At 40.0% G+C, this 18,079-nt stretch overlaps 1 protein-coding gene across 1 annotated transcript in view; it reads left to right on the top strand.

The window, feature by feature from the left end:
- The window catches only part of atrnl1b (attractin-like 1b), a 681,061-nt gene that overhangs the window by 307,357 nt on the left and 355,625 nt on the right, over positions 1-18,079 (top strand). Inside the window, exons 23-24 of the mRNA XM_078413453.1 lie at positions 7,545-7,623; positions 12,466-12,623. Of these exons, the coding sequence (XP_078269579.1) occupies positions 7,545-7,623; positions 12,466-12,623 (237 nt within the window). The remainder of the gene's footprint in view (positions 1-7,544; positions 7,624-12,465; positions 12,624-18,079) is intronic.

Below are 18,079 nucleotides of genomic sequence, written 5' to 3'. Positions count from 1 at the left end.
TTTATGATGTTAATCAGCACCAAAATCAGCATTGGCGACAACCATAATCACCTGGCGACAACCTACTTCACCAGGCGACAACATGGCGACAACCTACGACAGCGCCCACGTCAGGAGACGTCAAGCTACGCTCATTGGCGTCAAACCAACATTCGCTGAAAAATTTCATGCCTTCATAAAATCCAGCGATGACCAGAAAAACATTACAACTCTTTGGAGACTACTCACGACCATGCCCGTGACACCCCGGCGACCGTGCGGTGATAGTCTAGTCGCCTGAACTCACCTAAAAAATCGCCGAACTGGGACAGGGCTTTAAGTGACCAATGCTGGAAGTGAAAAGGAGCAGAAAATGGAAAGAGAAAGAGGAAGTCTGGTGGAAGAGACACGGGTGTGAGGGGAAAGAGGGGTGAATCCCATTTTTCCTTTTGATTCCCCCCCCTCCCCCTTCCTGGCCCCGCATACCCATATCCCGCTCTCCCGCTTTACATTTCATACTTCCTCTTTCCTTGTCTGTCATCTTTTTCTCTACTCTTCACTTTCAGCATTTGTCACTTATTCCACCCATCTGCGAGTCAGCATGGATTTACGAAGGGGAAATCATGCTTGACTAATCTTCTGGAATTTCTTTGAGGATGTAACTAGGAAAATGGGCAAGGGAGAGCCAGTGGATGTAGTGTACCTGGACTTTCCGAAAGCCTTTGATAAGGTCCCACATAGGAGATTAGTGGGCAAAATTATAGCACATGGTATTGGGGGTTTGGTACTGACATGGATAGAAAATTGGTTGGAAGACAGGAAACAAAGAGTAGGGATTAACGGGTCCCTGTCAAATTGGCAGGCAGTGACTAGTGGGGTACCGCAAGGCTTGGTGCTGGGACCGCAGCTATTTACAATATACATTAATGACTTAGATGAAGGGATTAAAAGTAACATTAGCAAATTTGCAGATGACACAAAGCTGGGAGGCAGTGTGAAGTGTGAGGAGGATGCTATGAGGATGCTGGGTGACTTGGACAGGTTGTGTGAGTGGGCAGATGCATGGCAGATGCAATTTAATGTGGATAAATGTGAGGTTATCCACTTTGGTGGTAAGAACAGAAAGGCAGATTATTATCTGAATGGTGTCAAGTTAGGAAAAGGGGAAGTACAAAGAGATCTGGGAGTCTTTGTTCATTAGTCACTGAAAGTTTGCATGCAGATACAGCACAGTGAAGAAAGCTAATGGCATGTTGGCCTTTATGACAAGAGGAGTTGTGTATTGGAGCAAAGAGGTCCTTCTGCAATTGTACCACCTAGTGAGACCGCACCTGGAGTACTGTGTGCAGTTTTGGTCTCCAAATTTGAGGAAGGACATTCTTGCTATTGAGGGAGTGCAGCGTAGGTTCACTAGGTTAATTCCCGGAATGGGGTGACTGACGTATGTTGAAGGACTGGAGCGACTAGGCTTGTATACACTGGAATTTAGAAGGATGAGAGGGGATCTTATTGAAACATATACACGCTAGAGACAGGAAACATGTTCCCAATGTTGGGGGAGTCCAGAACCAGGGGCCACAGTTTAAGAATAAGGGGTAGGCCATTTAGAACGGAGATGAGGAAAAACTTTTTCACTCAGAGAGTTGTAAATCTGCGGAATTCTCTGCCTCGGAATGCAGTGGAGGCCAATTGGATGCTTTTAAGAGAGAGCTAGATAGAGCTCTTAATGATAGCGGAGTCGGGGGGTATGGGGAGAGGGCAGGAACAGGGTACTGATTGTGAATGATCAGCCATCATCACATTGAATGGCGGTGCTGGCTCAAAGGGCCGAATGGCCTACTCCTGCACCTATTGTCTATTGTCTAACCCCACTTTCCTACCCCTCCCCCACCCTCCCCCACCCTGGATCACATCCATTTCTTCCTTCCCCCTTTTTGTGAACCAACATCTGCAGTTCCTTGTTTCTATTCTCTAGTTATCATCTGTCAGGCTTTGTCCCACCCCACCTCTCTTTTTCATCTTCCTCCCCCCCCCCCCCCCCCAACAATCAGTCAGAAGAAGGGTTCTGAGCCAAAACATTGTGTATCCATTTCCATTCACAGATGCTGCCTGACCTTCTGAGTTCATAAGATCATGTGATAGGAGTAGAATTAGGCCATGTGGCCCATCGTCTACTCTGCCATTCAATCATGGCTGATCTATCTGTCGCTCCTAACCCAATCTCCTGCCCATCTCCCCATAACCTCTGACACCCGTACTAATCAATTTTTTTTTGCTCACAATTCCAACATCTGTAGTACTTGTATCTCCAAAGACCATATGTTACATTGTTTAACAGAGCATCATTCCACAAGTATCAATAGAAATGATTGCTTGTCAACTTCAATAGCTGCCTCCGGTGAAAGTGGCAACTGTGTTCTTAAGAGACAATGATGTTTGTTTACTTTTAGGAGGTTAAATCTTTTTCTTCCAACACTGAATTGTTTCCAAAATGGTTTTAGGTTTGTCAATTTTCAAAGTAACTTTCAAAAGGTTCTCTAGTTCATGATTAAAATTACATTACAACCAATTGTAATGGACAGTGCAATAAAAATAGTCTTTCCTACTCATCAATCCCATTGCATCCAATTTGTGCTATGGAAACGTGCACTATAGCAGCACGTTCAATTAATTTCAGAGAGACACAAGAAACTGCAGATGCTGTATTCTTGAGCAAAATGTCAAGTGCTGGAGGAACTCAGCAGGTCAGACAAGAAAGGTCCTGTCCTGAATCGTCGTCTGTCCATTCCCACCACGAATGCTGCATGACCCACTGAATTGTTCCAGCACTTAGTCTTCACTGAGGAAGATACACACAATCTCCCAAATGTTCTAGGGGCCGGAGAACCTAGGGTGATGGAGGAACTGAAGGAAATCCACATTAGGCAGGAAATGATTTTGGGTAGACTGATGGGACTGAAGGCTGATAAATTCCCAGGGCCTGATGGTCTGCATCCCAGGGTACTTAAGGAGGTGGCTCTAGAAATAGTGGAAGCATTGGAGATCATTTTTCAATGTTCTATAGATTCAGGATCAGTTCCTGTGGATTGGAGGATAGCAAATGTTACCCCACTTTTTAAGAAAGGAAGGAGAGAGAAAATGGGTAATTATAGACCAGTTAGTCTGACATCAGTGGTGGGGAAGATGCTGGAGTCAATTATAAAAGACGAAATTGCTGAGCATTTGGATAGCAGTAACAGGATCATTCCGAGTCAGCATGGATTTACGAAGGGGAAATCATGCTTGACAAATCTACTGGAATTTTTTGAGGATGTAACTAGGAAAATTGACAGGGGAGAGTCAGTGGATGTGGTGTACCTCGACTTTCAGAAAGCCTTCGACAAGGTCCCACATAGGAGATTAGTGGGCAAAATTAGAGCACATGGTATTGGGGGTAGGGTACTAACATGGATAGAAAATTGGTTGACAGACAGAAAGCAAAGAGTGGGGATAAATGGGTCCCTTTCGGAATGGCAGGCAGTGACCAGTGGGGTACCGCAAGGTTCGGTGCTGGGACCCCAGCTATTTACGATATACATTAATGACTTAGATGAAGGGATTAAAAGTACCATTAGCAAATTTGCAGATGATAATAAGCTGGGGGGGGTAGTGTGAATTGTGAGGAAGATGCAATAAGGCTGCAGGGTGACTTGGACAGGTTGTGTGAGTGGGAGGATACATGGCAGATGCAGTTTAATGTAGATAAGTGTGAGGTTATTCACTTTGGAAGTAAGAATAGAAAGGCAGATTATTATCTGAATGGTGTCAACGAGATCTGGGTGTCCTAGTGCATCAGTCACTGAAAGGAAGCATGCAGGTACAGCAGGCAGTGAAGAAAGCCAATGGAATGTTGGCCTTCATAACAAGAGGAGTTGAGTATAGGAGCAAAGAGGTCCTTCTACAGTTGTACCGGGCCCTGGTGAGACCGCACCTGGAGTACTGTGTGCCGTTTTGGTCTCCAAATTTGAGGAAGGATATTCTTGCTATTGAGGGCATGCAGCGTAGGTTCACTAGGTTAATTCCCGGAATGGCGGGACTGTCGTATGTTGAAAGGCTGGAGCAATTAGGCTTGTATACACTGGAATTTAGAAGGATGAGTGAGGGGGGATCTTATTGAAACATATAAGATAATTAGGGGATTGGACACATTAGAGGCAGGAAACATGTTCCCAATGTTGGGGGAGTCAAGAACAAGGGGCCACAGTTTAAGAATACGGGGTAGGCCATTTAGAACGGAGATGAGGAAGAACTTTTTCAGTCAGAGAGTGGTGAAGGTGTGGAATTCTCTGCCTCAGAAGGCAGTGGCCAGTTCGTTGGATGCTTTCAAGAGAGAGCTGGATAGAGCTCTTAAGGATAGCGGAGTGAGGGGGTATGGGGAGAAGGCAGGAACAGGGTACTGATTGAGAGTGATCAGCCATGATCGCATTGAATGGCGGTGCTGGCTCGAAGGGCTGAATGGCCTACTACTGCACCTATTGTCTATTGTCTATTGTTATTTGCTTGTAAGTACTCTCAACTGGAATTGTAGAAAATATCCATTCTGCGTTTTCTCTGAAAAGTTAATCCCTTCGTTTTTAAACTCTGTATGTATTCCTAACTTTGTTTTTCAGGAGTTCTTGGTCTAATTTATTTCTAATACTGTTTGATTCTGTGTTCTAGAGCAACAGCGGCATGGGATGTAGTTTCAACTTGACATACAGTACATCAAAGCAGCAGGAAGAATTTGATCTAACTGGCTATACTTGTTAGAATATCCCAACCGAAGGACCATTTATTTTTTGATAAATCATGTTCAAGTTTGTCTAATTATACAGTTGAACTGTCATCATATTACTTGGAGTAACTTGAAAGATGCACTTTTCTTTACTGAGAATTTTCAGCTAAAATTCAACATTGTTTATAAAAAGTGCTGCAGTGTTCCCTTGCATAATGTCCCAACCTCTAGCTAGGTTAATGTAGATTGGCACAAAACAAATTAGATCATGGTTTTTGATACAAAGACAACAAATGCTGGAAACACTCAGGAGATCAGGAAACATTTGTGGAGACCAAACATTGCTGATATTTTAGTTCATAAGAACATGAGAAAATAGGAGCAGGAGTAGGCAGCCAGGCCCCTCCATCTGCCCTTGTCATTAATATGATCATGGCTGATCTATGCTGGTTTTAATTCCTCTTCTTTAAAGTGCAGAAGAATGAGAGGACATCTCACTTACTACATACTTAACGGCCAATGAGGCAGGGATGTGGTGAACAAAAAATGATGAACACTGCCCAGTCCATGACAGGTACTGTCATCCCACCATCGAAGAAATCTACAGGGATCACTGCATCAAAAAGGCACAGCATCCTCGGAGACCCACATATCCCTGGCCATGCTCTTATTGGGAAAAAGGTATAGGAGACACAAAACTGCAACTTCCAGGTTCAGGAGCAGCTTCTTCCCAACAACCATCAGGCTATTAAAAACTACAACCTTCAACTTCAAAAGGAGTAGACCTGAGGGCATTGTTTTGCTTTGCTGTTATTGTTTGTTCCTTTTTCTACTGTTTTGTTGTTTATTATGGTATTTACAGAATACCGTGTTTATGTACCTGTTGTGCTGCTGAGCAATAGGAATGTCATCATTCCGTTTTGGGGCATGTGACAATACAAAACTCTTGATTCCTAATGCAGGGCAATTGTTTCCTTTAGAAGGTTAGGATCAATGGCAAAGTTTCAGAATAATAGTTAGGTTGGTTTGGATTGTGGTGTGAAATACCTTTATACAGAGGTAATAAATCTTTGGACCTCTGCCTGGATGGCTGTGGGAGCTCAATCATTCACTTTGTTCAGAAAGAGATCAATTGAATTATGGATATTAAGGGAATCAAAGGATGTGGTAATTATGCAGGAAAATGGCACTGAGGTAGAAGATCAGCCATGACCTTGATAAATTGCTAAATGGGTTTGAAAGGCCAAAATACCTACTCCTGTTTTATGTTAGTTGCTGCTGGGCACAATGGCAAGATTTTGGGATCATACAAGCAAACTACTGTTCTCCAGCATATTCCAGAGATTATCAATGGATTGGCTCGCTGCTCATTCACAGCTGCAGTGCTTGTGTCAGTGAATTTTGTACATAAAAAAAAGTTTACAGATGCAGTTTATGCATATTATGTTTGTGCACTGATTGGCAAACCTACCGCATTCATTATTATGGTGATAATCTAATTCCCCTTTCCTTTTGCTCTGCTCTTTGGATTTTTCATCTCCATAAACATAAAACTGAATTATGTTAGTTTTATTATTGGTTAGCTGCACACTCCTGTTCTAATATAGTTGTGTTAAAATATATTTAAAATATATTTAAAATATATTTTTATTTATTACTGTGTGAGAGTTTAATTCCCCAGTTCAAGTGAAAAGGGCATCCAGTGCACAAACAGCTGATCAACACCCTAACTGCAATGAGAATAATACTGAATACAGAGGTTCCTAACAGCTTAGTAGTGTTGTGCATCTTGAGTACAACTGATGTCTGTATTTGGTCATTCATTTTATATATTTAAAAATATGCATGTCTTGTTTGCACATTGTGTGGTATTTCAATTTGTATTCCATGTCGTTTTCATGCATAATTCAAAGTGTATTGCATGCAAATAATTTTGGTTTGTGATTGCTGTTCCCCCTGCAGACAATAAAAAAAATATAGCTCACCAAGGATTAGAGTCACATGTAAAAGTGAGACTATGCTTGCCTGTAATCTGCTGCTTATTTTATAAATAACTTCCAATAAAAATAATGTTTTTGTTAATATTTCCAATTATAGTTGTTTCTTCAGATAAAATGGTGGATAACGTAAATGTTTGCTGGGTTTAAATTGGTTCCTGAATAGATTAGCAATGCCCATACTTTTACGTCATGTTTTGTGCAACATTTGAAAAAATGTGACTCATTCCAATAAATGCATTTTCCTGTTTCAGTGAGGGCTTTTGGTTTCAAACTTGGTTCATTTGGCAGGATTTTTGCCTCTGACTGAGAAAATCGTGCATTCTAGTCCCACTCTAGAAAAGGAGCAAAAATCTCGTAGTTTACTAAGGGACATGGTAGAGTTGAAAGTACATCTTTTGCAAGAAAAAATAAATTCTCAATTCAATTCTCTCTCTGCTTGCTTAGGTGAATGAGAGAGAGCCTTGATGCTAATATTTAAAATCAGATTTTTTACATGTTCTGGCCAATCTTTTCCATAGCTAAAAATGACTGAAACCGATCATCTGGTATTATTTCCAGCTCCGCTTTTTGTTGTTAAAAAATGGATTGCCGGGTTTCCTGCAAAACTGTAATGGCTTCACTTCAAAAGTACTTCATGAGAAGGTTATGCTGGAACTGACTACAAAACTAGTTAGAATGCATTTCTAGACTGTGCACTTTGGAATGTCATGTAAGGTTGATGGCAAGAACTATATAAGTACGTCTTTCTCTTTATTTTCTCCACTATTACTGTAAAATGATTTCACTGCATAACTTGTATTTCTTTTGTGCAGATGAACAAGGACCTTGATTTATCCATCAATGCATCCAACAACTTCAATTTAAATGTCACTTGGTCCATTGGATCAACAGGTGAGTTTTAAAAAAGCAAATTAGTATGTTCAACTGTCCATGTGATTTAATCCACTAAGCAAATTTCCTTATTAAGGTTCACATATGTAAACAATTTCAATGAAAAGTTATGTATAAATACAGTTCCTTGTGTGTTTCTTTCCAAAATAATGCACTTGATTTTTGTCAAGTGTCCAGAAAACCTCTAAACAAGCTATGATTTATACGATTTAATATAAGCTTGTCTGAAAATCTAGGGTCATCAAAGGTTTTTTCTGTTTACTGTGCATTATTTTTGAAATAGATAATCTAATTGGGAGTTTGGCTTTATCTGACCTGGTCTGGTAGATGTTTTGGATTTAATTGGTTCAAATATGCTTCCTATCTGAAATATTGTTATTCCAACTTAATTTGATCCAAAATGAAATTGTTGGCTCTATGAGCAAGAGCATTTGTTCAATATATGTTTGATCATCGTTTTCTTTCATTGTCCATTATTTTTCAACCTGCCTAAATCATTTGTTGTTTTAATTTCTGTGATTGTATTCTGACAGAATAAGGTTCAAAAGATTACTGGCAATAACATGTCCTTTATAACGGAAATACTGGCAATCAGTCCTGATGCATGCAATAAATAGGAGGATGCAGGGAAGAGTGGAGGAACTGGAACATTAGAATGTAGCTTTACAAATTTATAAGAGTAGCATACAGGTGATTATAAAAGCATATAAATGCTTCCCTTTATGAGCAAAACTACAGAAGACAGAAACAGGAAGGTTATGCTTGAACTGACTACAAAACTAGTTAGAATGCAGTTTTCGACAGTGTAGCATTCTGATTACCATATCACAGAACAGATGTTATTGCACTGAAAATTTGAAACTGGTGCTAGAAAATTGTAACTGGAAGGAAAGATAGAATAGGCTGAAATTTGGAATTGGGCAGATTATGGGTGACGATATTAAGACAGTTGAAATCATGACGGGTCCAGATAAAGTAAACAGGAATTATTTATCTTGGTGGTGGGGTCAAAAACCAATGGAGATAGTTTAAAAATAATTGGTACAAGGATGTGAAGAGGGAATGTGGAAAATGTTTTTCCACCCAGAGGATGTTCGAGGAGGGCCTGGGATTCGCTGCCTGAAAATATGGTAGATGCACAAACCTTCATCACATTTGGAAAATACTTCAAAAACCATCAACTTCTTGAGTGGAAGGTTGAGATAATTGAGAAATGCCTCTTTCACCACTCTGTGAATGTGTTGCCACTTTGAGGAAACAATGTACTTTTGCCCCTAGCTCTCTCTCTTTCTCTCTCTCTTTCTCTCTCTCTTTCTCTCTCCTCTTTCTCTCTCTCTCTTTCTCTCTCTCTTTCTCTCTCTCTTTCTCTCTCTCTTTTTCTCTCTCTTTCTCTCTCCCTCTTTCTCTCTCCCTCTTTCTCTCTCTCTCTCTCTCTCTCACTCTCACTCTCTCTCTCTCTCTCTCTCTCTCTCTCTCTCTCTCTCTCTCTCTCTCTCTCTCTCTCTCTCTCTCTCTCTCTCTCTCTCTCTCTCTCTCTCTCTCTCTCTCTCTCTCTCTCTCTCTCCCTCCCTCCCTCCCTCCCTCCCTCCCTCCCTCCCCCTCCCTCTCTCTCTCTCTCTCTCTCTCTCTCTCTCTCTCTCTCTCTCTCTCTCTCTCTCTCTCTCTCTCTCTCTCTCTCTTTCTCTCTCTTTCGTTCAACGCATTCTACGGAGCCCTGCTGTTGACTATGTACGTACTGCCCATATTTAACTTCCCAGAGCGCATCACATTTATACTTCTCTAAGTTAGAATCCATCTGCCATTCCTTGGCCCACTTTTCCAGTTGATCTCGATCCTGTCATAAATTTAGATAACTGTTTTCACTGTCCACATTATCACCAATTTTGTTGTCATCTGCTAACATACTATCTTTGTCATCTACATTCTCATCCATTGTTAATATAGATGACAAACAACAGTGGACCCGGCACTAACCCTCACGGCACACCGCTGGTCATCGGCTACGAATCTGAAAAAGAGCCTTCCATTGCTATCTTCTGAGTTTTGTATCCAATTTGCTAGTTCACTCCAGATCCTATGTGATCTTACTTTCCAGACCAGCTTACCATTTGAAACTGGTGGAACAAGATTTGCTTCCAAAAGTGTGACATAAATTATCTTAAATGTTGAAGGTCATGTTGCAATATGCAGTTTATAATTAAAGGATGTTTAGAAAAAGATGATTTTTGAACATTATCAAACGGCTCAAACATTGCAGATGCAGGAAAGGAGGGATATTATTTTAAAGCAGAGAATTTACCTCTGTACTGGAAATATTGAGGTTCTTTTTATAAAAAATCAAATTTATATATATTAAGCTTCATGTGCATAACTTGATTAACAGCATTGCTTTTCATTTCGATATAAATAGTTTTTGAAATTGTTAGTATTAATATTTTTGAAGCTGTTATAATATGAGACAGTTTAAACTCAGCTAAGAGAACTTTCTCCTGGCACCTATTAACATTTAATTAATTTGTGATCGTGCAGAACATCTTTATTAAAAGATATTCAAAAATATTTAATATTAAGTCAGAGGTTGTCTGATAATTTATATTAAATCCATAGTTTTTGTGGGCCAACTAAATGAATATAGATTTTTAAAGAAAAAAATAATTCAGCAATGATTGATTGTCATGTTTTTACCAAGGCTGTGCTCTTTGCAATTTTCGTTTTTTTAACAAATGGATGGTATTCTATTCACATGGTGTCCAGCATGGAGTGAGGCAATCAAACTCTTGAACTTTGAGTGTGCAATTGAAAAGAGCTTTCTTTCTGGTTCCCCTTCCCCCCTCCATCCCCCTCCCCTCCTCCCTCCCTCCCCCTCCCTCCCCGCCTCCCGGTTACAATGGAAACCCTACGAGGACGGGCCCAACGGGGAAAGAGGGGTACTGGGAAAATGGGTGGTCCCCCTCCCTCACCCCTTCCCCCTCCCTCCCCCTCCCCCCTACCCCCTCCATCCCCTCTCCCTCCCCCCCCTTCCCCCTCCCCCTCCCCTCCCCCCCCTTCCCCCTCCCCTCCCCCCTCCCTCCCCCTCCACACCTCCCTCCTACCTTCCCTCCACCCCACTACCCTCCCGGTTACAATGGAAACCCTACGAGGATGGGCCCAACGGGGAAAGAGGGGTACTGGGAAAAGGGGAGGCCCACCTCCCTCCCCCTTCCCCCTCCCTCCTCCCTCCCCCCTACCCCCCTCCCTCCCCTCTCTCTCTGCCTCTCATAATTTCATACATTTTTTCAAAATTTGTTTTTCTTAAATTATTATTATTAAAATTCCAAGCCAGAGAACACAATGGTGAAATAAGTAAACAAATTCCTTTTGAAATAATTTAAGAATTAATGGATTATGCACAGTTGAGATGCATATTATAACATTCTCCTGTTAAATGCAGGGTGTACTTCCACGTTATTTAAATGCTTTGATAAGATGATGCAAAAAAAAACCCAATCGGATATACATCTTTCCCTCAAACACCTACCTTTCCAATCAGGTTTTCATTTGCTCAGTAGAACATTTGTGATACCATTCACCAATTCCGACATATTTAGTGTTTGTTGTTATGTTTGATACTTGGTGTAAATTAATTGAATACTTTGAGAAATCATGTGGACAGTATCTGTTCGGGTACTCCATGATTCGAATCAGGCCAGCATGCAGGTATGAATTTATGTAGGAGAGTTACTGGAATGTTAACATTTATTGATAGAGGACTCAATTTTATAAAATTCATTTATGCTTCAATTATATGCGGCATTGGTGAAACCACATCTGATGTGTGGTGTGCAATATTTGCCTCCTTATTTAAAGTAATTGAAAGGAGATCAGATAAAGTTTCCTCGACATTCAGCTAAAATTAATAAGTTGTCCAGGAGGGAAAGGATAGGAAGGTTAGGCTTGTATCTGCTAGTGTTTAGAAGCATACTAGGGGACTTAATTGCGACATATTCGGTCATGAGGAATCTTGACAACATGAGAGGATGTGGTACAATCAAAAATGATGGGCCACTATTTAAAATTAAGGAGTCACCTATTTGGCGTGGAGATGAGATACTGAGAACTAGAGATATTTTGAACAAACTTCCTGAAAAGGCACTGCAACCAAAGCCGTTGAATATTTTTAGATAGATTCGTGATAACAGGGGGAGTGAAGGATTATAGACACAAAATGCTGGAGTAAAACAGTGGGTCAGGCAGCATCTCTGGAGAAAAGGAATAGTTGAAGTTCCAGGTCGAAACCCTTCTTCAGAAAAAGGAAAGATTATGTGTAAGAAGGAACTGCAGATTCTGGTTTATACCGAAGATAGACACAAAATGCTGGAGTAACTCAGTGGGGCAGGCAGCATATCTGGTGAGAAGGAATGGGTGACTTTTCAGGTTGAGACCCTTCTTCAGACTGGATTATGACAGGTTGATGAGAATATGGAGAAGTTATAATCAGATCGATCATGATCTTACTAAATGGCAAAATAGGCTTGAGCATGAGCAGCTTATAGGTTTATCAGATTTTTCCATATTTTCGTGATACCTTTTTACCTTTCTACCTTTTACCTTAATGTGCTTTCAAACATTAATTGATCTATATGATTCTCATGTTCTGTGACTTCAAGGGATGTTTAAATGATCAATTAATGTGTGCATCGAACAAAATAGCTAGAAGAGCATGTTTAGTAAATATTACCCAGTTAATTCATGGAAAGTAATGGAAATATTTTAATTTCCTTTTAAAAGTTTCCAGTTTAATTCATTTAAGTAAATCGCTACTCATATATATAGCTATTAAAACTGAGAATTTCTACTTTGCAGCTGGGACGATATCTGGGGAAGAAGTACCTATAATCTCAAAAATGAACATTAAAGAGTACAGAGATGGATTCTCCTATGAAAAATTTAATTTTCACAACAATCCAAATATCACATTCTACGTATATGTTAGTAACTTCACTTGGCCTATCAAAATACAGGTGAGTGCTCCAGGAGAGGAAAACATTATATACATTTAATATCTATCCCAAATGAAAGTGAAATCATGTATTCTCTTAATACTGATATAATATCCTATATACTGTAAATCATAACTGATGTTACAGCAGTGAGGAATTGTATTTTATTCCTCTAGATTTACAAGATGTTATAAATCAGAGCGTAAGGTCAATACATTTTTTATTGACACAAATTGCTGCACATTGAGAAATTATCAAGGCAAGTTTCATTCCAATAAAAACTCTTCCATTTATAAACTGGTCACAAATCCAGTTGTCTCTTTCATAGTATGTTCAGTAGGTTTTGTGTTCTCGGTGATTGAATAGAGTTCAGTGTTCAGATGACTTGTTAATATAGACCCTCTTACATTGAGGAACTTGTTTTGAAATACAGGAAGATCTATGGTGAAAATGTGAATAATGAGAGAGGTACTGACATTGATTTTAGCAATACTTGCAGATTATGTTTTTGTAATTTGCATCATTAAACTGCTCAAAAGTAATATGAACTGTGTGAACATATGTGAAATGCAATTTAATTACTGTTTTATTACTTCATAAAATCTAGTTATGATCTGACATAACTTAATTAAATGTCTGGGGAATTGAATGATCTCAAAAATTGCCGCTATTTATTAATAACCTATCACATGCTTTTAATTTATTTGTTATTGTGGTTTAAAAGAATTACGAAGCAATATTTGGTGTTGGTGAGGGAGGGGGGCGGCTGCGGTCTCTGTTAAAAGATATCATTGTAATGTAGGTTCTGCATGTTTTAAGATTCTTTATTTTTGCTAGGTCACACAAACTATAACTTGAAATCATATTTCATCAATCAGTTTAGATGAATGAAACTCTGTAATGTGGTGTAAAAAAGGCCAAGGCACAGGGCTTTGTTTTGACTTTTATATCTTTGATATTTAAGCATCAATATCTCTGACATTTAAGCCATCGTCGTGGCCCCCAACTATTTACTTTTGAGTGAGAGTTTAAATCTATCTCTGTGTCATAAATGGAGAATTTTTCCTCAACTTTTAAAAATAATTAACAATTAAAAACTGTTGCTGTTGCATTGTCATTTAAAAATCCAGTGGACCGAATAACTTCCTGAGTAAATGAAATAAACATTGTGATCAGTACAACACAGCAATAAGACCTTATGTGGACCAATATATTTCACACCAGTGAAAATGGTAGGAACTCCAGGTTGACTTACACTGTTGGGGCAGTTGGTAGAAGGAATTTCACACTCACTCAGTATAACCTTAGAATGTTTAAGGTTTGTACTGAGAGAAGGGTGGGCATTGTTTAACTCGCCAGTTTAGGGAATGTCTGAGTAAGAAATTTGACTTGGGTTTAAAACTTAATTTTAGTTTATTCATTACAGTTCTCTCCAATTATTACATAGTCATTCTGATTGTTTCGAAATGTCAGTGTTGTTTATAAGTCTCATTCACATGTGATGTTTTATTGATAAGTAAAATAGCATTAATGAGTCTTCGTAATCTCTTGTGTAATAACTATAGCTGAAGATTTTTTTGCAGTGTGATTAACACACTCACTAATTTGCATTTTCCAGTTTTTTTAATAAACTTGTTGAGTCACTTATGTTAATGTTGGTTAAAATATCAGACAAAAGAACATTATTGAGATCCATTAAAAGTTTGCCCACTGATAATGACACTTTAATTTCTGGGTTCACATCTGAAATTCTTGAGTATTTGCCTCTCAGCCGAAGAAGTACATAAGTAAAATAGCAAAAAAACACGATGCCTCTTGCATGTGGGTTCAGTGAACGATTTCTGTACACTTTGCTAATCGGGCAATTGTGCTTAGGTATGGGAATAGTCCACTGAACTGTTTGTAAGAAAATAATTTCACTGTGCATTTGCACATGTGACAATAAAGCACCATTGAACCATTGGTAGGGAGGGCGTCAAGGGTGACGGGGAGAAGGCAAGAGAATGCTATGGTTAGCCGTGATTAAATGGTGGCTGAATAACCTAATTCTGCTCCTATGCCTTGCAGTCTTTTTCTACGTAGCAGATCGGTAGAAAGCCTTGAATATGATTTGTGGCATTTGTTCTGCATTACAATCTTTCTGTCATATCAGACCAGATAATGGACCAGGTGTACAATTCTCCAGTAAAACGGTCAGGCTGCCAGAAGCTCCCTGATGTCTCTGAATAATATTTGTGTTCTTGTACTTTGAGAGGAAATTGATAGTGAATCAAGATCAAATGTAGCCATTGGTATTCATCCAAAATCGGGTTATTTTGGATATGATTCCGTAGTTTAATACAGATTAGGAATTAATTGTGTGCCAAATACTTCCAGTGTGAATAGTGAATAGCAAATCATCTTATAGTTAAAGATGATATTGAATCACATTGCTTCGAAAAACAAGTGCACTAGTGATTGATATGAAATTTGAGTAAATTCAGTATATATGTAGTCCTGGCAAATCTGAAAGGTTTATGCGATGGAAAGTTGGTAATGGTACTTCATTTCCAAAGACCAAGTGTCTTGTATGTGATCTTTTACACTATAACTTCATGCAGTAAGTTTCTCAATTTTGACTTTTGAAGGCAACATTCAATATTAAGGTTTATATTAGGAAAATGTCTAATAAACCAGCTACTAGTCAAGAAGCACATCTGCGCCCTCCTTCCTCACAACATGGACCCACTATAGTTCGCATACCGGCCGAACAGGTCCACAGATGATGCGGTCTCCCAGGTTCTACACACCACTCTCTCTCATCTGGACAGCCAGGGGGGCTATGTGAGGATGCTGTTCATTGACTTTAGTTCAGCATTCAACACAATAGTCGCCAGCAGACTGGTTGAGAAGCTGCTGGAACTGGGGCTTAGCACCCCTCTGTGTGCCTGGGTCCTGGACTTTCTCACTGCCAGGCCCCAAGTGGTCAGGATGGGGGAACACACATCTAGCTCCCTCACCCTGAACATAGGATCCCCCCAGGGCTGCGTCCTTAGCCCCCTACTGTACTCCCTGTACACACATGACTGTGGGGCCAGGTTCAGCTCAAACTCCATCATCAAGTTTGCTGATGACACTGTGGTGGTGGGCCGGATCTCCGACAATGATGAGAAGGCCTACCGGGAGGAGGTGGCTGATCTGGCACTCTGGTGTCAGGACAATAGCCTCCTCTTGAATGTCACTAAAACAAAGGAGCTGATTGTGGACTTCAGAAGGGCTAAACATCCAAGGACGTACACGCCACTGGAGATAAATGGGTCTATTGTGGATAGGGTGAGCAGTTTTAAATACTTGGGAGTCCGCATCGCAGAGGATCTGACGTGGGCAACGCACATTGCCGCACTGGTGGGTAAGGCTAAGCAGCGCCTTTACCACCTTAGACAACTGAGGAAATTCAGAGTGTCTCTGAGGATCCTTCATTGCTTCTACTCTGGGGCTGTAGAGAGCATCCTGTCCGGCAACATTACAGTCTGGTTTGGGAACAGCTCTGCCCAGGACAGGATGGCCCTGCAGAGAGTAGTGCGTTCGGCAGAACGCACCATGGGAACTACACTCGTCCCCCTGCAGGACCTATACATCAGGAGGTGCAGATCCAGAGCAAGCAAGATCATGAGGGACCCCTGCCACCCCAGTAACGGACTGTTCCAGATGCTACGATCAGGCAAACGCCTCCGCTGTCACGCTGTGAAAACGGAGAGGATGAGACGGAGATTCTTCCCACAGGCCATCAGGACTGTCAACTTTTATAACCCCAGAGACTAAATTTTTGTCGACACTAATAGTAACTTATTAACTTTATTTATATGCTGTAACTGTAATTCTTTTTGTGCACAACCCGCAGGCATTGCCACTTTCATTTCACTGCACATCGTGTATGTGTATGTGACAAATAAATTTGACTTGACTTGACTTGACATAGCCGAGAAGAAAAATCATCTTGCAGTTAAGAACATTGGCTTTCAAGCAAGCTACAATTGAGCTTGAGAAAGTCTTCTACAGTAGTGTGCGTGCTGTAGTTGTATATAGTTTTGATGCATGTTGGATCTAGCTCAAGTGATGGTTTGTTTAACAAACTATTATCTGTCCAGATTTGATGGTGATACAGCCAAGAGTGTGTGCATAAAAACTGCAGCATTTCCAATGTTTTCTAGATTCCTGGCAACCTAAAAGTTAGTAGTTTTTAATTGCAGCATGTGAACAGATGTTCAGGGGATTTTTCTAAAGCTCAGAATCCAGATAGATGTTGGACCTGCATTAATGACTAACAACACAGTTTTCGCAAAGTAACCTTCCTCCATAACTAATATCGAATTTCCTTAACATACGTTTGACCATTGGTTTGACCAATTAATTTGTTGTTTCAGCTGTCACATGAGGATACTACTCTAGTTTTATTTTAAGGATTGCAGCACTCTTTGTATGGTTAATTAATACAGATCTTCAAGAAAATCTACCTTAAATGTGCTAAAGAGATTTCTGCAATTTGAACGCTTATTATATTTGTGGTGACAGTTTTCCTTTGTATTGTCCACTGAGTTTGTTTGTTTTGGTTGCATTTTTGAAAATAAAAGGTAGCAGTCACTTCAACCCAACTTCTGTTTCCCTTGTATTATTGTGAAGGTTTTCAGTGATAAGTAGAGCATTATGTCTTTATAAAGAATATTTTTTTAATCCAAAAGTGAATCTAGCATCTCCTGATTTGTTTCACATTTGCTAGTTTTAGACCATTGCAGGCTGTCACGGTGTAAAATTGGTCTTTGATTGGTTCTGAGAGGCTGTATATTTAACATCCCGAGTTCTAAAATGTCAGGTATGAAAATGAGTGAGAAAATAAATGTTGCTTACATTGACATGGCACTGCAAGATAAGCTGGTCTGGAAGGTTAGATCACATGGGATTTAGGGCGAGCTAGTCAATTGGTTACAAAATTGGATTGTAGGTAGGAGACAGAGGGTGGTTGATAGAAGGTTGTATATCAGACTGGAGACCTATAATGCGTGTTGCACCACAGCGATTGTTGCCGGGCCTACTTCATTATTTATATTAAAGATTTGGATCTGAATCCAGGTGGCATGGTTAGTAAGTTTACAGATAGCTCTAACATTGGTGATAAAATGAACAGTGAAGAACATAGCAAAAGGGTATTGATCAACTAAGCCAATGAACCAAGAAATGGCAGATACAGTTTAATTCAGATCAATGCAAGGTATTGCATTTCGGTGAGACAAACCAGAGCAGGACTTGCAGAGTAATGTAGGGTCCTAGGAAATATTGCAGAACAGAGATCTAGGGGTGCAGGTACATAATTCCATGAAAGTGGCAATAGGCAGATAGGATGGTGAGAAAGGAATTTGTCTCTCTTGCCTTCAGGGTATTGAGTCAAGGTATTGAGTACAGGAGTTAGGACGCCGTGTTATAGCTGTACAAGACGTTGGTAA

This window comes from Rhinoraja longicauda, chromosome 16 (genome assembly GCF_053455715.1).
Source record: "Rhinoraja longicauda isolate Sanriku21f chromosome 16, sRhiLon1.1, whole genome shotgun sequence".
Taxonomy (NCBI): Eukaryota; Metazoa; Chordata; class Chondrichthyes; order Rajiformes; family Arhynchobatidae; genus Rhinoraja; species Rhinoraja longicauda.
The sequence above is the reverse complement of the archived record's forward strand: the minus strand, read 5'-3'. Positions and strand labels throughout refer to the sequence as shown.